Source organism: Xenopus tropicalis, chromosome 10 (assembly GCF_000004195.4).
Source record: "Xenopus tropicalis strain Nigerian chromosome 10, UCB_Xtro_10.0, whole genome shotgun sequence".
NCBI classification, from domain to species: domain Eukaryota; kingdom Metazoa; phylum Chordata; class Amphibia; order Anura; family Pipidae; genus Xenopus; species Xenopus tropicalis.
In genome coordinates, this window is record NC_030686.2 from 35783023 (window position 1) to 35805300 (window position 22278).

General features: G+C 43.4%; 1 protein-coding gene across 3 annotated transcripts in view; it reads left to right on the forward strand.

Moving 5' to 3' along the window:
- Positions 1 to 277: 277 nt before the first annotated feature.
- Positions 278 to 22278, forward strand: part of ripor3 (RIPOR family member 3) — an 87373-nt gene continuing 65372 nt past the window's right edge. The window contains exon 1 of one of the 3 annotated variants that reach the window (XM_031894640.1): positions 278 to 662. Coding sequence is in view for 2 of the 3 variants with exons in the window: in XM_031894639.1 (XP_031750499.1) it covers positions 18621 to 19016 (396 nt within the window). In the remaining variant the exon portion in view is untranslated. Of the gene's footprint in view, positions 663 to 18527; positions 19017 to 22278 lie in introns of those variants that run through there. The other 2 variants (XM_031894639.1, XM_031894638.1) reach the window with 2 other exon arrangements.

Sequence of the window (22278 nt, forward strand, 5' to 3'; positions counted from 1 at the left end):
CAGTGGGAACACATTTTTTGTTTATTTTTTTTTTCTGGCAATGAAATAGTCCTCTAGGGCAGAAAAAATAGTCCTTTAGAAAGGAATGGGGGTGTTTTTTTGAGAGGGAGAGAAGCCTGTTTGTGATTAGAATGGAGAAAAGCATTGTGTAAAAAAACTCTAGTAAACATAAAAAAAAAAAAAAGTTCCAGCAGTCCCCCCTAAACTCCCCCCACCCAGCAGGCAGAGAGGCAGAGCTCAGATGGTGCCTGATTAATAGCAGAGAGTCCTGACACAGTTACAACCTCTCAATGTCCTTCCAATTAGCCGCACTCTCCCACTTTCCATGCCAGTGTGAGGGGGGGCTGCTCTGGGAGGAGGAGGGGTTCATGGGGGGTATCCTAGCATCTTACTCACAGAGGAGCAAAGAGGGGGAGAAGGGGAAACAAATGCTTGGGGGAAAGCCTTGCTAGGGCTCAGACTGAGCAGCTGAAGGTTTGGATGGTTCGTCCCGCTGCTCAGGCTCCCCCCCCCCACCCATAACATTTCCATGAAAGTGAGTCTGCTGGGGACATGTGTGCTATGCTCTCCCTCAGATAAGCCTGTTATCTGCCCCCTGCATGTAGGGCCCACACAGACATTTCTGCTACACGGGAGATCCGAGTGGGACACAGCGCCAGTAGGTAAGTGCAGCCATTCCTCATTGCCATCTCCTGTGGGGGGGGATCCCAAATGTCATCTTCAGAATGGGCTTGCAAGGGATGCTGGGAGATGTAGTCCGTAACTGGGGCTGAGGGTACTGTTTACATATTTATCTCTGCTGAAAGTGACTGGTGAGTCGTTTTGAAAAGTTGTGTCTGGGTCCTCAAAATAGAGCAGAAACACAGTTGGTTAGCAAAGGATGCTGGGCCATGTAGTTTGGCAATGGTCACATGTTAGAGATTTCCATTGTAATGTTCTCAGCATCTTGGAGTCAGGAAGGGCTGGGAAATGTAGTTTAGAAGCAGCTTAGAGCTTCAAATGCTCTGTGTTTGTATGGCTTCCCCATGGGCTCAGAACTGTGTCTGTCAGTATACTGAGTCAGAACAGCAAGCTGAGGATGCTGGGAAATGTAGTAGAACTGGAGGGTGGCAATTGCTGTTAAAATAATCTGAATATAGTTACATAGAAAAAACACCAGAGTCCATCAAGTTCAACCCTTCCAAGTAAACTCGATAGTAAAGTATAGAGTAGGAATGTTGCATGGGATGTGCATTTATGTGCAGATGAGTTCAGAGTCTTCCCTGACTGGTGATTATGGGAGAGGTGTACCTGGGGGGTATAGAGACGGGGTGTGGGGGCATGGATTATAATAAATGAGAAGGTGATTGTAAGCTCTTTTGGGCAGGGCTCTCTTCACCTCTTGTATCGGTTATTGATTGCTTTATATGTTACTCTGTATGTCCAATGTATGAAACCCACTTATTGTACAGCGCTGCGGGATATGTTGGCGCTTTATAAATAAATGTTAATAATAATAATAAAAGGTGAGTAGATGAAAATGACTGCTACCATGTGACATGAAGTTCTGAGTACCGCTGAGTACCGCTGAGTACCGCTGAGTACCGCTGAGTACCGCTGAGTACCGCTGAGTACCGCTGAGTACCGCTGAGTACCGCTGAGTACCTCTGAGTACCTCTGAGTACCTCTGAGTATGAGTTGGCGCAGCAGGGAGCCAATCAGGTTGAATGAGACTTTATTACATTTTTCCCTGTTTCAGGGTCAGAGCAGGAGAGGGACCTGGTCTTGTTTGATACTACAGGTATGGGACCTATTACCCAGAATGCTCGGGACCTGGGGTTTTCCGGATAAGGGGTCTTTCCGTAATTCAGATCTCCTACCTAAAGTCTGCAAAAAACATTATTTAAACAGTAATTACACCCAATAGGATTGTTCTGCCCCCAATAAGGGGTAATTATATCTTAGTTGGGATCAAGTACAGGTACTGTTTTATTATTATAGGGAAAAGGGAATCATTTAACCATGAAATAAACCCAATAGGGCTGTTCTGCCCCAATAAGGGGTAATTATATCTTAGTTGGGATCAAGTACAGGTACTGTTTTATTATTATAGAGAAAAGGGAATCATTTAACCATTAAATAAACCCAATAGGGCTGTTCTGCCCCCAATAAGGGGTAATTATATCTTAGTTGGGATCAAGTACAGGTACTGTTTTGTTATTACAGGAAATCATTTTTAAAAATGTGAATTATTTGATTAAAAAGTCTATGGGAGACAGCCTTTCTGTAATTCGGAACTTTCTGGATAAAGAGTTTCCAGAAGGGGTCCAATACCTGTACTGGAAAATTTGGTTCTGGTTTTTGCCATGAAAAGAAAAGACTTATTTTGAGTATTAGAGCATGTCACAGTTCACGTGAAATGTTTTGGGAATTGTCATAAATATAATTGTACCAGGCGATAATTGATTTAACTGTTTCAGAGCTGGGACTGACAGTGACTTCCCATGTAGCACAAAGATGGGCATTTAAACTGTAATCCTGTAAAATTCACATGGAGGGGCTACAATTGTGGGAGGGGGTGCTTGGGGGGAGATAGGCTTAGGGGAGGGGGTTATAACCAGCACTGGATGTATGCCCGGCATTGCTCTTGGCACACATCCTTGCTCCTCCTCATTGCCGACTGGCGTATGTGCAATAAGGTCTGTGTGCATACGGCAATCGGGCAGAGCCGCCATCAGTCATCCTAGGGCACCTTACTTCTACCTGTACTACCATACTACTACCTTTACTACAATAGTACTACCATAGCTATAAGGTGGCCACACATGGGCAGATTTGGCAGCTTATCTGCCCGTGTATGGGGCCCTCAGACTGGCTTACCCAGCCGACATCTGTCCGAATTTTGATTGGCAGGTTTGATTTTACCGTCAGATTGAGGACTGCATGGGCTCATTGATGAGGTCCTTGTTTACAGCTCATAGTCCCGTTGTAATTCAGTCGTTTGACCCTAGGGCCACACAATCGAATTAACCTGATAGGTCTGGAGAAAGATCCTTTCGTTTGATGGCCTCTCCAAATGAACAAATCTTATGTCCAGCTTTAGTTAGCATGATCCCCACTGTGGGGGTCCCAGTTATTAAACATTGGTCACCTATGCCTTGTGGCTGGTGGGCCCTGCCAGCAACCAAAATGGGGCTCTAAGAAATAAAGCCCTGTGGATACATGCTGCTGAGCTGCCCTGTGATAGCCCATTATGCCATATCCCTGCCCCTGATTCACGCTCTCCCCTCTCCTCACAAGCAATGACCCCTTTTCTGGACCCACATACTGCATTTTCATCTCTTGGGGCCCCCTCTCCCCTGAGTGGAGAGGGTGGCCCGCCTCCCTCTCCACTCAAGTGCTTAATTTTATGACAAATATCTGGTACTGGGGTGAGACTTTTAAAATAGGGGCAAAAATAATTGCTGTTTTGACAGCCAAGTTAAAACTTAAGTTACCCCCATATGCCTTTGCAGGCCCAGGCTGGGATTCAAGTACAGAGGCCCAAACTGCCCCTCACCGGCCCACGAATTAGTGACTGTCTATGGCATCTTACAGGAGTCCCTCTGGCATTTGCCAGAATCCACAGATTGCCACTAATTGCTAAGAGTTTCCGCATCAGCTGCAGACACCTTCCTGCACAAGACTATGGGGGTTTCTCATCCGAAAACCAATACATTTTGGCAAGAAAAGGTGGAAAGTACCAAAATCTTGTCCCGGTCTGTTGTAACCGGCATGGCTTGTGGTTTCTAGCAGCACATACTCTGTCTGATCCCATTATAATATATCCTGGGAATAGCGGCCGCTAGATTCACTCAGCACATGTAACCAGCAGAGGGCAGTCTGCAGCCTCCCAGTGTTACAACTGGGAACTCTGGGAGTTGTGTTTCCAACAACCTCTAGAGGGTGGCAGTTAGCTAATCCCCATTTATAGTAATAATGTATGAATATGGTTTATAACAGATAATGTCTTGAGCCACATTGCTAGACAGTGAATGGCTTCTTGCTTGCCTTATGAACTAACCAGTCCAAATCACCCTGCTTAGGCACCTTTCCATGCTACACCCTCCAGTGCTACAGTGTCAAGTTAAATGCCCATTATATACCCTGTCACCTACCATGGTTGGCAGTCAGTGCCAGTTCTGTCACAGGTTATTGCATAGGGGAGGGGCTGATCGTTGGGACCAACTAACCAGCCAGATTGGCATCAGTCACCCTTTATGCTAAAACTGTAAACCACCTCCTTTTGTCTGACTGGGGCAAATTGTGTATGACATCATCGTAAGATACTGACATCATACAAAAGGAGTGTGAGGATGGCTTAATTCTTTCTTATGGCCGCTGCCTAACAGAAGTGTGAGGTTTGTCCAATGTGATTCCATCCATTAATTGGCAGGGGGGGTTGGGGGGGGCACGTTGGGAGCTGTAGTTCAGAAACAACTGAAAATTCCACTGGTTGCTCCCGGGTCTGCACTGTGCCGCTACAGTTGAAATATTATTATTTATATGATAAGCTGCTATGTGTTTACTTAGTAGACATCTTGGATTGACATAGGGGCTACAAAAAAATTCCACTTATGGCACAGATTAGTTTAATAATACAAACCAGATTTATTTGGAGGATTCAGGCCTTTCCCTGCCATGTAATCAGGCAATGTTGCAAGATATCTCGGCAGGGTTTATTCTCTGCTGCACACGATGTGTGATGCCTGCTCCGCCGACCAGTCGAGGAAAACATGTGCGGGAATGTGATTTATTTGTAGGGGTTTGGAATTCACACGGGGTCATTCGTTTCCCCAAACAAGTTCAGATTTAAAGGCGCGCGTTTATCTGATTGCTACGGTTAGACTTGCACACACCAGCGATGGCCACATGGTTCATATCTAGGAGATTGCATGGGATGGTGCCACCATTCATTGTCATAAAAGAGTGACAATGGGATGCCAACCTTGCCAACTTTATCACAAAAATAGCCCCTAGAGGGTGGGTTACAGGCCAGAAGAAGGAGATTATTATCCTTATATCGCAGGTGGAGAGAAGTGGACCATACACCCAGCGGGGGTCATTTATAAACACTGGGCAAATTTGCACCTGGACACTAACCCATGGCAACCAATCAGAAATCTGCTTTTATTGTTCTACCTTCCTCTGGCTGGAAAAATCTAACTACAGATTGGTTGCCATGGGTTACTACCCAGGTGTAAATTTGGCTAGTGTTGATGAATGAGCCCCAGTGTGCCCTCGCCCATATACATCATTCCCATCATTTCCTGCCCCATTGTACACTCCCTGTCGTCCCTATGCCTTTCACACCTGAAGGGAAGCCCATTAAGCTGCCTATATGTTTTTGGAGGGTGGGACCATCATATCTCTTTAAGATATCAGAACCTTCTTGTTACATAGTCCATCAAGTTCAACCCCTCCAAGTGAACCCAGCACACACAATATATCCCTCACATGCTGTGCATAAACTGTTAAGCGTGTCCCTTTAATAGGAGAAGGTGAGATAATAAATAGAAGGAATATTTCTGTGCTGAATTCCAGGAGCGACCTCCTTATGTCTTACCAGCTGCTCGTTTGACCCATGCCCATCTTTGTGCTAAATCATCCCTATTAATGTTGACATTAAATTACCTGTATAATAACCTTTTGCTCTAACATATGGCCCATTTCCTTCTGTATTTACACACTCTAATCATTCCCATCCATAAGGAAACCTACTCTGACCTTACATAGATGTCAGACAACTGTTCTATCTCTCTGCTTCCCTTTGCGCCTCAATGTCTTCTTCTTAGTGCAACCAGATGAGTCTCTGCCTATGCTGGACCTCTATGATCTGGTGTTTGCTATCCGCATTCCTTTTAAACTGCTCTTTTAAAAGTTGACCTCCTCATCTTCCTAAACCTACGGACTGGCTCCCATATGCTTTGTAACTCCGGATGAACGTGTGCTCATCAAGTTCAAGACCACTCAATTCCCAAAGGCAATGATATTCATTCCTTTTAGAAACCTGCCCTGACCCAAGCTCTGCGGAACCCGGCGCATTTTTCCAGACTCTTTACTTGGCTATTGCTGAGCATACTCGGTTGGTTCAACACATTTAATTATCATGCACATAGCATCCAAACATGCCTGTGGTTTTGCCCTAGGCAAGGAATTCATCTATTATAATAACCTTATTGTAAAGAATGTCTTTCCTTATTGGCCATACGCAGGGCGATTCCTTTTTTATTTGATTGGTTTACACATAGATATCAGGAAGGGATGATGCTTCTTGATTTTCATCTTCACACCCTAAAGACAGGCCCTGGTCAACAATAGTTTCCCTTCAAAGGGAGGTTCATTCTGATGTGATCTTTTAACAGTTGGAACCCACGGTCCCACACACACAGAAATGGCATAATGGTAGGTAAAAATTATTTCTCTGTCTCTGATTTTGCCTACCAGTCATAAATCCTCCTGAGCCAATTGCAAAATCATTAACAGTCTTCCCTCATACACACGTTGTCTTCCTCTGTTGTCCCTATTGAAGTGGACAATCGTTGACTGACCCAAAAATGACAGGGTTTACTCAAAAGTTTGGTTAGTAAATCTTTAGGGTGGAATGTTTGATGTTTCTTGACTGGGAGGTGAGCCTAGTTTTCCAGCTAGGAATCTTGGGAGTTATGGTTCACCCTACATGCCCATTGACACCTAGCTTTCTTCAGTCATGGGAAAGGCATAGCTATATGGTGTTCAACAAACTGGGAAACTTCAAAGACACATAAAAGGATTTCACCCAGGCCAATGCTTTAAATATAGAGAGATCACTAATTTTTATATTTTTATTATGAAGTGCTAGATATTTAGCAGTCAAAACATACTTCACAGCAGGATAGTTTGAAAGATAATTTCACACGCAGATGTTGTGCTGCCAAATAATCCATCCTCTTTCCATTGCCATACACCACATGCTTTCATTTTCATTTGTAGCCAACGCATTTCTCTTTTGGGTGAATCTGCTGAATATAATAGACATATTAGGAATGCATGCTTTCCATCCGCACGACATTGGCCTTGCGCTCACTGACTTTTTTTGGAATGTATCTGAATTTCCAATCGATCAAACCACTGGTCAAGTTCTAAGCCAGTTCTGCAGTTAAGCTAAGTATTTTATTGGCTAGTGTTTGCCTAGGGCTATATAAGATGAATCACACCTTGCACCTTACCGATAATATATATTTGCCAGCCATACTGTATATCCAACAACAGAACCTATTTCTATGCCTCCCTACATTTGGGACATTTTAGGCCATGCCCAGTTACCACCTAACTTTCCCATTGCTGGGCCTGGGCATAGGTTTAGCATTGAGGCTTACCTTCAGGCTTGGCATTTTGCTTTTAGCAGATGTTTTAGGTTAAATGAAGTGCATTTATGTTATTGTTGCATGTTTAATAATAAATTAATCTTCAGCCTCTCCACCCTCTTTTTGCATGTAACTGAGGGGCTGAAGGGTGTTATGGGAGGTGGCCTAGGAATCTACCAAGTCATGATATTCCCTTTAGAAAAAAGGTTGAATAACATTTCATTACCATTAAACGGTATTTCTGAGCGGGACTATTTTGTTTTTAAATACCGTTAAGCCCTAAATTCCCTAAGCTATACCTTATATATGGATAATCTACCTGCACGTTGTGACCATTGGTAGGGCAGTCAATTTTTGGCTTTTCTTACCAAGAGACGTGGTAAAGAGTATTTAATTGGTGGGGTTCATAAATTGATTGGTTGCCTCTCTAGATGAAAAGGACATGCAGAAATATAATAATTTGTTAAAGAATAGGCACCAACCCTTCTAGGGGGTGAACTGGAATCTTGCTCAATGGTATGTGAATCAACTTATAGGCTGGTATTTCAAAAAGGTTGAACTTGATGGATTTTATGGCTTTTTTTCTTTTGTTACTATGGAACCTGTCCTGCATCTGTCAATGAGGTAAAGCATACACAACTGGTGGTTTTTATTAGTATCCTTTATTTATAGCCCCAGCTCTGGTACACATCAGTCCAACGAATCTGATAATATGAGGAGGTCTCAAATACACACTTGTGGGATCAGGTATATCAGGAGCCAATAATCCTGCCTGTATCTTCCTGTAGTATGAGAGGAAACCCACACAAATTTGGGGAGAACATACAGATTCCTTGTAGATAGTGCCTGGTTGGAATCAAACTCAGGCCCTCAGTTGTGAAAGGCAGCGGCACTAACCACCGAACCACCATGGTGCGTATTTAGGTAACATTCCTTGGTACTAGTTCCCTTGATATTCAAGCTAAACTCTCTAAAATCCCTTACAGATAGGCAATAAATGTGCATTTATTTGTGCGTATATGGAAAATAATCTTTAAATCCGTGACAGCCATGGGCTATTGAGTTTTTATATTCCTTTATTGTGGACTGGTGTCTCCAGACATACGATGTTCAATAAAAGCGAGGCACCGTTCCAATTCTGAGAGATTCCTTACATGGTAGATTTTAGAGATACGGTACCCATGATTAAGCCTGTTGGAGGCCCAGTAAGTTATACTCAGTCTCCTGTGAATAAACATCGATCGCTTTACAACGTCTGACTTAGTGCTCCCCTAGGACTGTACTTAAGCTCTACAGATGTATCGGGGATTTTTATTTTTTCGTCTTCCAGGACGAAACTCTCAAGGACTGAAATGCAAGAATTCAGAAATTATTTTCTTTTGCTTATTAGTCCATAGGCTTATGGGATTCACCACAGCTTGCACTGTTATGCCTTATTGTTGGAGTTGACCGGCCATGGGTAGTGTTTTCTCAAACTGGGTAGCATTCAGTTGGCTTATATGTTGCCAATAAGTCCCACTAACACATAAAGTAAGTGCATTACTCAACATTCAGATCTCACTTAAAATTTTGTACTGGTTGATACCCCAATAAATGTTACATTTCTAGCACAAAGCTAACTGAATTCCTCACAAGCTGTGTTTGGAGGTTATAACTTATCACAACAAAGGTGACCTTATCTTTGTGCGCCCAAAGCAACCAATAAAAAGTTAGACGTTACTGTTCTGCTGCACTAGTGAAAAAACAAACATCTGGTTGGTTGCTATGCGTTACAGGGTGTTACTGTTCTTACTTTGTGCACTACCATATCTGTATAAAATAAAATATGTGCTGGTTATGGGTAGTGATCCCTGTTAAATTACTTCAACCGTGAAGTCAAAATTGAATTATTTAACAATGGGAAGACGCTGTGTGTCATGTTGGGGTCTGAAGAACCATTTTTATGGTCTCAAGAGCTCAACTTCAGCTCTCTGGGCTACTTCCTAGTCTAGCAAGTTCCGCCCCCGCTTTTTTTTTGTCTGTGCAGATAGTCAAAAAGGTGCCTCTTGTGTATGCATGATTGATTTCCATTGGAGCGGAGGCAGCAAGCATGCGCAGTAGGCACTTCTTCAACCATCAGCACTGTCAAAGAGAGAAGAAGAGACTAGGATGTAACTGAAAGAGCTGCAGCTGAGCTGCTTGTAATACAGAATCTACTTGAGACAGAATGCAAGGAGAAAGGTATGTTATTCTGGGGGCTGTAGAGAGTCATTTTAGGAGTTTTTATGATAAAAGGCTTACTTATCCTTTAAACCAGTGTTGACTCCTGGAAAGCATATGGCTATCGTTTCTCCAGTAGTTCCCATCTTCATATTTTTGTGATGGAATCTATTCAGATTGTTACTGGTTGCCCACTGCAACATTTCCTTTCAGCTCTTCTGAGTATAATTGGCTATTCCAATTAACTGGGTCTTGTCCATAATAAGATAACCCGAGTCCAATGCAGCAACCATGATATTCAGATAACTCTTTAGTGCTCAATAATGCTGACTACAGCATTTACCCCACCTGTGGGGCTTGCCCTCTAGCAAGATACATAACTGTAGTATTGAAGTTTGGGTAAATCTTGAGTATAATATTACTTAAAAAAATTATAGTTTCATCAATTTTCCATAGTTTAAGTGCATGGAATGGAGTTTTGTTTTTTTGCAAACCCCCTACTAGTGTACATCAAAGTCATTATTTCTCATGCACTGACATGGCTGGTTCCCCTTTGGTAAACAGAGAAAACAGATCTCTCCTGTTTCACACTGGGTCTCTTGGCATCCTGACATAGCTTTTGGTCAGTGACCCTAATACAACTGAAATAACAGCAAAAAATAACAAAGCTATGGGAGATATCTGCTCTGGCTGTCTTGGCTGTCCTCTGCGCAAACCTTCCTCACACTGGCTTCTTGGATTCCTTATCCTGGATGTTGGGTTTAAAGTAACATAATTCTTCCAAGTGGTTACATTGCTTCCCTCTTTGTCAGAAACATCACATCATTCTTTGTATTATAGTCAAGGGTAGGAGAGCCCTAGATTTAATCATGGAATTGCACCACAGAGCACATTAAGGTTGGATAACACATTAGTTTGCAGTTAAGCGATTCGGTAATTGCTGCCATTTCCCAGTTTCTGGAGACAGTCACTGGTTTTCTCATCCATTGAGTTTTTGCCTCTGAGGAGCTGGCCAGTTGCATTTCTCAGTGGTATAATTTAACTGCTGAAATGGTGCGCTTAACATACAACTGTATTATAGCTATGACTACTGCCCATATATACAGCTTGTCTTCTGTGGGTCCTAAAAAGGGCAGCATCCACCACTAGTAGGGAGAAAGAGTGTAATACAATATGTAACATAGACAAAGATGAAAATAATGACTGTAGGAAAAGATGGGGACAGTAGAGCAAAATAGAGACAGTAGGGCAAGATGGTGACAATAGAGAAAGAGCAATAATAGAAAAATATGGCGACGATAAAAAAAAGATAGTGACATAAGAGCAAGATGAGACACTAGGGAAAATGATGACCATATAAAAAGATGGTCACGGTTCAGCAAGATGGCGACAGTTGAAAAAAGATCGTTATAGTAGATCAAGATGAGATACTAGGGAAAGATTATGACTAAATAAAACATGGTCAGCAGAGCAAGATGGCAACAGAGAAAAAAAGTTGGTGACAGCAGAGCAAGATAAAGACAGTCGGGCAGGATAGGCACAATAGAAAATTATAGTAATAGTAGGGGAAGATGGCAGCAGTCTAGTAAGGTGGAGACAGCAGCATGAGATGATGGAAGTAGAGCAAGATAGAGACACTAGCAACAGATGGTGACAACATGGCAAGATTAGACTGTAGGACAAGATGGACAGTAGAGCAAGATGGTGACAGCAGAAGAAGATGGAGAAAGTAAAGCAAGATAGCCACAATAGAAAAAGATAAAGATAGTAGGGGAAGATGGCAAGAGTTGAGCAAGGTGGAGACAGTAGGACAAGATGGTGACAGCACCACAAGATGGTGACAGTAGGGCAACATAGTGACAGTGAATAAAGCAAGATGTATTCTCTAGAAAAAGATAGTGACAGCAGAGAAAGATGGAGACATTAGAAAGAGATGATGACAACAAGGTAAGATGGGGAATGAAAAGCAAGATGGAGCAAAATTGATAGTAGGGCACTATGGTGACAGAAATATGGGGACAGTAGGGCAACATAGTGTTATTACGTTCGGTGTTTCCCAATATGTGGCCTTTCAGTAGTGATCAGTACTCTATTTTCAGTGGGCACATCCCACAATTTCGATCAGTGGCACTTTTGCTACTATTAATTACTGATCTTCAGGTTCAAACAGATTCCTTCATGATAATGTTCAAGGATAAATAGGCACCGTTTGGTCCGTACAGATATAAAGGCATTGTATTAAAATGAGAAAAATATGTCTGGAAACGCTCTTCCAAAAATCCTGTTATAAAAAAAAACCCCAAAGCATTTTCTTTAAAATGTTTCTTTTTCTACAAGAAAACAATTTATGTGGTTTTTATTTCCAGCATGCACGCCAAAATAATTTAATTGCACAAACTAATGCAATAACACAAATCCCCCCCGTTCCCACTCGGTTCGTGGTATCACCTTTATGGACCATAGAGTTTTATTTTATTGGCAAATAATCATTTAGTGCCACTATGATTTAAAGGCATCCGCACCTCATTTAATGGCTTTGGCATGGGGCGGCCTCCATACCAGACGGACTTCGGAGGTGTTGGAGAGAGGAAGGAGATCTAGCGGACTGGAAGATATATTCTTGATGTGTTTTCAAACTGGCAGAGTGGCCGGAATTTAAAAGCTTTCAACAAAACCGTTGTTAAAGCAGAAAATCTTGAAACTTATCCAACAGCCTTGATTTGTGAAGTCTTATAGCACTGGGTAATGTATAGGAAGATAGGGTTACACATTTTGGGGCATTCTGGGGGATTGTGCTTGAAAAAATTCTTGAATAAGGAGTGGTGATAAATTCCTTCTGATAAATGTTTATTTGTGGCTACTGTGGTCGGTATAGAATGCTCGTCCCCTGGCGAAAGCAAACCCTCTAATGAACACAATCGGCATTAAATCAAGCATGACGCTACCATTACACTTATGATTGTTGCATTGTACAGAAATAAGAGGCCATAAAATGTTTTGCATTTAATCACAGACTGTAACAGCCTTTGGATTTCATAAAGTGAACCTCTTCTTAAAGCAGGTGCTTGTTTGGTAAACCCAGTCATGAGAACTATGGGAAGGCAGCACAGGGCTGGAACTAGGGGTAGGCAGCACAGGGCTGGAACTAGCAGCATAGGGATGGAACTAGGGGTAGGCAGCAGAGGGCTGGAACTAGGGGTAGGCAGCATAGGGGTGGAACTAGGGGTAGGCAGCAGAGGGATGGAACTAGGGGTAGGCAGCAGAGGGATGGAACTAGGGGTAGGCAGCAGAGGGATGGAACTAGGGGTAGGCAGCAGAGGGATGGAACTAGGGGTAGGCAGCAGAGGGATGGAACTAGGGGTAGGCAGCAGAGGGATGGAACTAGGGGTAGGCAGCATAGGGATGGAACTAGGGGTAGGCAGCAGAGGGATGGAACTAGGGGTAGGCAGCAGAGGGATGGAACTAGGGGTAGGCAGCAGAGGGATGGAACTAGGGGTAGGCAGCAGAGGGATGGAACTAGGGGTAGGCAGCAGAGGGATGGAACTAGGGGTAGGCAGCAGAGGGATGGAACTAGGGGTAGGCAGCAGAGGGATGGAACTAGGGGTAGGCAGCAGAGGGATGGAACTAGGGGTAGGCAGCAGAGGGATGGAACTAGGGGTAGGCAGCATAGGGGTGGAACTAGGGGTAGGCAGCAGAGGGATGGAACTAGGGGTAGGCAGCAGAGGGATGGAACTAGGGGTAGGCAGCAGAGGGATGGAACTAGGGGTAGGCAGCAGAGGGATGGAACTAGGGGTAGGCAGCCAAAGTGTTATGCGAGGAACACTTTGGCAGGTTGATACAGTCCTCTCCCAGAATGTCTTGGTATTAGAATCTGAATTGTAAAATATTAGCCCTCTGTAGGTCTATGGTAAGTTTCCTAATTCATTGTAGATGGTACAACCCATAACCTTTACCTTTAATCATTAAGTGGCACCCATTGGAATGCAACAATGGGCCAGTAAAATACTGCCTAGCTGGCAAACATAGTCAGGGTTAAGGTGGAATTGGGGGTAATGTCTGTTCTCTTTCCATTGTACTGGTCTGTTCCCCTCAAACTGTTCTTGAACTGCAACTGACAGAATCTCATTGGCATCCAATAGCCAAACGATAATGGGTGTTGTAGCCGGAAGGCTCTAGGTTGGACTTCACTGCCTTACACAGTAAAAGTTCTGAATGTCCTGAAAAAACACAGACTCTCTGTTCTAACTGGAAACAAGTAAAATTGTTAATGATATAATACTATAGTAGAACAGAATTTTCTGTAATAGATTCCATGATTCCTATTTGGGGAGGGAGGGTTTGGCTCCACCAGTTAAGATTTAATTTACATCCTGGAGGAACAGGTTGTGCTTTCATTACAAAACCTTGTGGAGAAAAGAGATACAATGATATTGTCTATAGAGAAAATGCTGATACAAGGTCCCTTGAGCAGACCTGGGTCTTTGTTGGGCAGGATAAGAACCTTGATAGTGAATATCTGCTAGACTTATGTTAAGGTTATGGTGCCCATACACAGGCCGATTCTAGCTGCCGATATCGGTCCCTTAGACAGATTCGGCATCTAATTGGCCTGTGTATGGGCATTACCGACGGGCAGGTTAAAAAATCTAGTCGGATCGGGGACCGCATCGGCTCATTGATATGGTCCCCGGACCGACTGCCTATACCCGCCGTAATAATTCAATCGTATTTGCCTGGATTCTCCCAATATCGCCCACCCGTAGGTGGGGAGATATCGGGAGAAGATCCGCTCACTTGGCGACATCGCCAAGTGAGCGGATCTTAAGGTGTACGGGCAGCTTTACTTTCCTCTTGTATCTACAAAAGAACTTTCCCCCCTGTGCCAAGTGGTCAGAAAGGTAGAATATCATGCTGAACTGTGACCAGTAGATCACACAAGCATTGTCTACAAACCACTTATAATAATTACCCCTTTTAAAGGAGCCATTTCATCTTGTGGCTGTTTAGTGCTTTCTCACCCTGCATCTTAACAACTTCTTGGGTTGATCACTGCTCTAGATTGCTCCATTAGGCAAGAAACCGGACAGGGATATCCATTGATTCCTCCTTAAAACTTACCCCTAGATTGATCAAGTAGCTTGCTTATCTTCATCACTGGGTGTTGCCTGCCTGTGCACAGTGCAGCACATTATAAAAAAAAGCTGAATATTTGATCTGGAAGAGATATTTTTTTCTTGTGGGCCTAGATAACCACGCTCGGACCTCTGGCTCACCTTCATCCCCAACCATTTAAAGATTCTCTGGAACAAGAGTTTTTAGAAATGAAGAAGGAATTGGCTCAAGGCTAGCAGCATAAGCAAATGCGGTTGGCTGTAGAAAACCCGTTAAATACTAAGTTCCCGACTACATATTCAGCTGTTTTACCAAACTACAACTCCCAGGAGCTCCTGGACACCAAGATTTGCTTTGTAATTGCTACAGGGAGTACTGGTGGCTGAAAAAAGCAGTGTAGGTCAATGTGGCCTTGTTAATGGTCAGAGACATCCTAGTGGAGAAGGCAGAGGGCATCACATACCTTGGCAATAGCTCTTGCGTTTCCATAACTAATGTCAACTTCGCACTCTAGTGAACTCAGGCTCTAAAAACATTTACAGGGTTAATGGGCATTGCCTTATAGACAGATTGTAAAGCACTTTAGGTAAATGTATGCCCCCCCCCCCCAATCCTATAGTAGAAAACAGCCATGATGTATAGAGGTTTCATTATGATTCTAATAAACTGACATTGTTTCTAGGGTCTTTCCTACTCTATGGTCTCGGGGAATTCTGCAATGATTCCTGCGCTCAGACCCTCTGGCTTTATTCTCCTAAATTCCTGGCAACAATCTTAGATTGCAAGCAAGACAATACAATTCTGCAGTGCTGTTTCAATTTAGCACAACTTGGGAAGACAATATGGCAGCTTCCATCCTTTTGTATGACTAAAATATACAGAAAAAGAAATGCTTTATACACACACAATGTGCTGTACCCTCATACTGTTCTGTCACGGGGTGCAAATTACAGGGAGCAGGAGGGGGAAGGTGATGCAAAATAGGGCGACTCCCAAAAAATCTATCTAAGTTGACCTATATACCCTTATACTGTGCTGTCTGGCCCCCTGGGCTTCCTCTATAGTTACACCCCTGGTTAAACTGTAGTATCCTACGTAAAAAAATAACTCTTAAGACAAATACCTCCTATAAATAAGGTATATTTTCCCATTACACACTAAATGAGGCAGCACTATGACAGGCACATCTGTTACTGGGTACATAAGCTTTGCAATACAATTCCGACTTGTCGCCATCCTTTATGCACCTTTAAACAGGCGCACATTGAATGAGAAAGCGTTTGAACATCAGTTTTATAGCTAATTATTGTAACCAGCAGGACCCCATTGTTTTACTGCTTGGGCCGATTCATTTCCTGCCTGTTGTCGGAAACGCAGTTGTTTTTGATTCTCAGAACACAAGTTCCCAATCCGTTTGTCCATTATTCCCGCATCGTGGTCGCCTCTCTCCCCCTACAGCCATTTCAGCTTAGTTAAAATGTTTTGTGTTTTTCAAACGCTCCCAAGGAATGCACCCCGAAACAGAACATCTGCTTTCCATAAAGCACGTTAATTTGCTGAAAAACACCGACAACACCATCGAGCTGTGCTTTGACATACACAGGGTGTCTAATGGAGCTGGGTGTTGGTGAGCTCCACCCATTACACAGGTATTGATGGCAAGATTTTTTTTCTTTTGCGCCATTTTTTAAATTTTTCTGCTTTGTTAGAACACTGATGATTTTAACTGAAATCCATGGTTTCCATTAACACATATCAAGACTTAAAGCAGAAGAACTTTGACTATTGAATGGTAATAATAGTGTAAAATGCTCATACAAATGATCAGGAGAGCTTTTGGATTAGGGCTGCCACATCAACATGGCAGTCAATGCCCAACAGGATTTTTATTGGATAAGTTTTGGACAGACCGTTGCCCCCATATATAGGCCAATAAGCTGCCGACTTGCTCTAAAGGGGTCTTAATAATGGGCTCATGTAGGGTTTTACAAAATCTGCTTTTTTTTCTTGCCATTGCAATGTACATTTGTGGCCAGGACTGACTGAAACTGATTTTACCAAAAGAGAAAATGATTGTAGTCAACAAGACCAAGCTCTACTGGTAAATTGGCACCTTTTAGGGCACTGGCACTTGGCGCTGTTTGCCAGGTGGGTAACAATGCTGGGAATCCTTCTGCCACTGAATGTAATGGAAATTGTCTGGGCCCAGTTGGTGCACTTGTTGGTCAGATGGTTATCTCTTGCTTAGAAAGCAATAGGGAGCATTCATTGGGAGAAACCGTCAGTTGGCCCCTATATGGGAGCAAAATTCGCCCCATGTGTGCACTGACAGGCTGATGCCATGTCAAATCTGCATATATTTAAGCATTTGTCCTTTTGTGTTGAGTATAGTCCTTTCCAAAGCTGCTATGACATCCCCAGGATGGTCCTTGTTAACCATAAAGTAAAATCTTTACAGTATTGTTGCAAGCTGGAACATCCCCACAAAGTATGCAATACTGTGGCTACTTTTTTTGCCACACCTTGTGAGGCATTGTGGGGAAGGGAGTAATTTCATGGCATATAGCCTTTGGATAACCTGGCCATTTTCCCAAACATCTGCCAACATAGTTAGGTTGAGAGTTAACCCGATATTGGATTAAGTGAGGCAAGTCCTGGAAAATTTGTATTGGACCAAATGGGGGTCTGTGGTAGGTTCTGGTTATGGCCTAGCAGTTTATGTGCAAGGTGTAGTATTGTACTTTTTAACTGCTGAAAAGAAAGCTGCCTTACTAATTCTGCAAACTCCACAAAGTAATTATATTACAGGTCCCATCACACATGGATATGAGCTTAACATGGTCCAGAATAAAGTAATATTTAAAGAAATACAAAAAAAGTGTTTCTGCATAATAGCCATGTAAGCGATACCGAGCCAGGGAGTGAAGGCAAAAGGGTAAAATATAAAAGAAAAACAAGAGGAAAAAGACTGACAGTGAGAAAAATCAATATACAGATAATTCACATGGGCCCTAACAGGTTATAATAATTCTCTGCGGCAGAATAACAATCAACCTGTCAGCGAGATATGTCGGTATTTGGGGCAGTCATTGTAATAGGAACAGAATAAGCCCAATAATGTTTAGTTTTGCAGCCATCAATGTGTATTCCCTAAATCCACAGTGTAAGGGAGGATGAACAAAGGCACAAGCTCATGATGTGCAACGCTACAGTGTGTGAACCCCAGGGCCAACCTGACTGCCTTTACAGTAAGGAAACCCATCCTATGATCATGGTGAAACCTCCTTTCCTCCAGTCTCGGTTAATAGTCATTTTACCAATGTTGGATGTTGCTGTTTGTGGTTTATAGTTACCTGGAAAGTTACTATACATGATCATTTATACATACAAGTAGGGTGAGGGCCAAACAACCCTGTGGCTGTAGGAAATCCACATGACTTGGTTCCCTTTAGAACATGCATTCTAGGTAATGCACAGAGATTGCAAAAGTTTGCCCTAGCAACCAATCATATATTTGCTTTCATATACTCGCAACCCTGGAGCAGTAAAAGATCTGCAGAGTGGAGCCATTGGTTGCAGGATTAAGACTAACTTTGCCTTGGTTGGGCATTGCCCTGAATGACTTTTATAGCCCGGCTTTTTGCACATCCCAAGCATCTTTTGCTTTTGCTGAACATAACTCCTGAGCTTCCCAGCTTCGAGCTTCAGGGCATTGCCTCTTGTCTCTCTGAACTTGCTTCAGCCTTTTGAAGTATTTTTACAAGTTTTGAGCCTTAATTAGAAGGGAGAAACAACAGATCGAGCAGCTGCGCACAAAGCGCGATCGCCAGATGAGATTAACGAGTCCTCCGCTCATAAGAACCAAGGCAGTTCAGCCATGGGATCAGTCAGGGTTGTGAAGGAATCCTAGAAAAGATTCCCAGTTGTGCACCCACCTTTCAGACAATGGAACCCCCTGCTGTGCTCTCCATTGCACTCGCCTATCAGACAATGGAACCCCCTGCTGTGCCCTTCATTGCACCCACCTTTCAGACAATGGAACACCCTGCTGTGCTCTCCATTGCACCCACCTTTCAGACAATGGAACCCCCTGCTGTGCTCTCCATTGCACCCACCTTTCAGGCAATGGAACCCCCTGCTGTGCTCTCCATTGCACCCGCCTATCAGACAATAGAACCCCCTGCTGTGCCCTTCATTGCACCCGCCTGTCCGACAATGGAACCCCCTGCTGTGCCCTTCATCGCACCCGCCTGTCCAACAATGGAAGCTCCTCCTATGTCCTCCTTTGGAGCAAATGAAGATCACAATATTTTGGAAGAAAGGGATCATTCAAGGCAAAAGGTAATTTATAATAATGGAAAATTGGGTGCCTTATTTAGCAGTATGGCTCTTGCCTTGAGTCTTCTAATGGTGAAGAGCCATGTGTCCAATGTTGCCCCTATGAAATTTTTGTGTGGGTTCCTACTAGTGGACATCTACAGAGTTCCAGTCAGTTCCAACAGCAGAGCAGAGCTCAGTGAGCATGTGCGGTGCCGCTGACACTAGGGAAAGGGGTGACTTAATAACATTTTGCTCCTGTATAACATTTGACATTAATCCTTCCTCAAGCTTCAGATGCCCTATAGAGACACTGCTATATTTATATGTTTAAGGGAATGTCAGTATAGCTTTAGGAGGAAGTGCAAGGGGAAATAAACATTACTTCTAAATATGGTGCCTTTTCTCCTTCATCAATCTTCAGGCTGTTTTGGATGTATTTTCCACACAGCATTTATTTTTGCAGCTGATTCTCATTATCTCCTATTCGCACACTTCCTTCGGCCGTGTTGTGCCCCCTGACAGTCGCAAGGGATGGAGAGGAACCTATTATAGTTTTAGAGACCATCTTAAGGGCATTTTCTGCCCACCAAGGTCTGAGGAAACGTGACCCCACCTTTTTTCAGAAACAATGTTGCCAAAAAAAAGTTATTTGTTATAGTTTTATTTATATAAAAAGGGGACATTTGTTTCTTCCCATTAGAATTGCTTTTTACATGCATTTAGACTCCTGTTTCTTAATCATGGGCCCCAATATGTTGCTGGAATACAACTCGAAGGATATTGATTATGGAGATTGAATGCTGGGAGTTGTATTTCCGGCAACATCCAGTAGATATTTAAGAACGGGACTTTACATGCGTCTTCTGTAACCCTATAGAGGGTCAAATCTTTCCTGCGAGAGCTGCTTAACCAGAACATGCTGCCTGTGTCCCTGTTACTCAGCTGAGCTGTTGCCGCAAGGTTGGAGTAAAGGGTGATGTAGCTGAACTGTAACACAACTGTAACAATATAGATTGGGAATAGTTTCACGAAAGCTAGAGGGTTTAAGCATCCTTTCATGCACTCAGCAAGCTGTAGCTTCCACTTTGTATACATGAGCAGGTTGTAACACATTCCATTCTGTAACCGAATCCTTGCTATACACAACTGTATGTGTGATTAACCAGAGTTTTAGAATTATATCTTCCTATATGTTCTAAGAGCAAGAAGTTCAGAGCGTGAGGAATATATTTCCGCCCGTCTTGATTGTATATAAATATTGTATCTTGCAGTCTGTCATAGCAGTGTTTGCTTATACATTGCTGAATGTTACAGCATTCCCTTACATGCGTACATATGTCCTAGAATCACTGCTTCACTTGTGTATGAGCGGAGCAGTGATGTGTGGATCGAAAAAAAATCCACATGCACCAACTCTAACCTGTTGTTTAAAGCCTGAGCCTCCCTGGAAGCCCAATCCAAATTCTGTTGCAACTCATTACAAACCCAACAGCCCTACCTATAAGCCAGTCCAACCCAAACCCATGAGTCCTCCCTGCGAGCCAACTCAGTCCAGACCTTACCAGCCCTACCTGTGGGCCAATAACCTGTTGTTTAAAGCCTGAGCCTCCCTGGAAGCCAGCCCAATCCAAATAATGTTGCACTAAGTGTAAGTCAACCCAATACAAATTTACCAGCCCTCATTTTGATCCAACCCAATCCAAACCAACCTACCAACCTTACTACCGTGTTCCAAACACAGTACTTATCTGCAAGCCCTCCCTGTGAGCCAATCCAATCCAAACCAACCTGCCATCCCTGTGAGCCAACCCAACCTGGTCTAAACCAACCTACCATCCCAGTAAGCCAACCTAATCCAAACCTATAAGCAGTCCCTGGAAGCCAACTCAGTACAAACTCAACAGCCCTCCCTATTATCCATCCAACCCAAACCCATGAGTCCTCCCTGCGAGCCAACTCAGTCCAGACCTTACCAGCCCTACCTGTGAGCCAAGGGTAAGGATAAAGGTATCATTTATATAGCATATTTTTCCCATGGGGCTCAAAGCACTTTACAGCAAGCAAGGCAGCCATTAGAGGCATGTTAAGTATGCTGGGATGCCAGGAGATTAAGTGACTTGTCCAGGGTCACAAGGAGTTACCACAGAGAATTGATTTAGGGTCCAGACTTCCCAACCCAAACCTAACAGTCCTTGTTGTGCGCCAACCCAGTCCTAATCTATAAGCCCTCCCAGTGAGCTAACCCAATTTCAACATTTCTGCTAGCCCTGTTAATCAACCCAAACCTACTGTCTGTCAACTCAATCCAAGCCTAAAGGGTGGCATGCATGGGTCAATAAAGCCAGTGTGCTCGAGATGGCCTGCTCAGCAGATGTCAGCAGGGGGGTTTAAAAATCCTGTCGGGATAAGGAGCGCATCGGCTCGTTGATGCTGTCTTCTTCTTGACAGCCAAAGATCAGATCAATATGATATCGCCCACAATCTGTCAATCTATGGCCAGCCTAACAGCCTTCCATGTGAGCCAACCCAATGTGTGTGTACAGATAAATACGTATAAAGTGAGAATCTGGAACAACTTTTCCAGCCCCTTATTATTCCCTCTCTAACACATTCTTTTGGTGCTGAGTGATGTGGGTGTAGTGGTCACCACTCTCTATACACTTCTATCCATGTAACTCAACAGTTTATATCTGGGCACAGAAGAGAAAGGAGATTTCGTCATCAGCATAGCAAGAGATTCTGTGGAATTCCCCAACGAGGGACGGTAGTGATGGCTGATTTATTGGTTTGGTTATAAAATGGGTCAGATGCCTTTGTAGCAAGAAAAGTTATTTGTAGTTATCATCAAACAAAACCAGCAGTGATTGATTCTAGGTGTTATTTGATTACCAATCCTTTGTTTACCCTTGTGAGGCACAATTGGCAGCTAGCCAGTTCGTGGGGGTAGCTTGAGGGTGGGCAGCCTTTTTCAGGGTCAAAAGAAGGGTTTTTGCAAAGCCTCAACTAACTGAAGGTATTTATTTTTCAACTTTGCATAGTATGTAATGTACTTACAGGGGCTTCCTTAGACCCTTCAGCAGAAGATGGATGGTATTATAAGTACATGGGAAGAGGGGAATGTTATTTGAATAGCTGGTTGGGCCACGAGGCCTGTGATTATATGTCGATAAGTGAAAACCCAATGCACAACCCATTCTTGTGACTTGAGCTAGAGTCATGCTGTGGGTCTGGTAGCCACAGGTTATTTGGCACATAGGAGTATAGCTGGGCAGCTCAGTGAGTC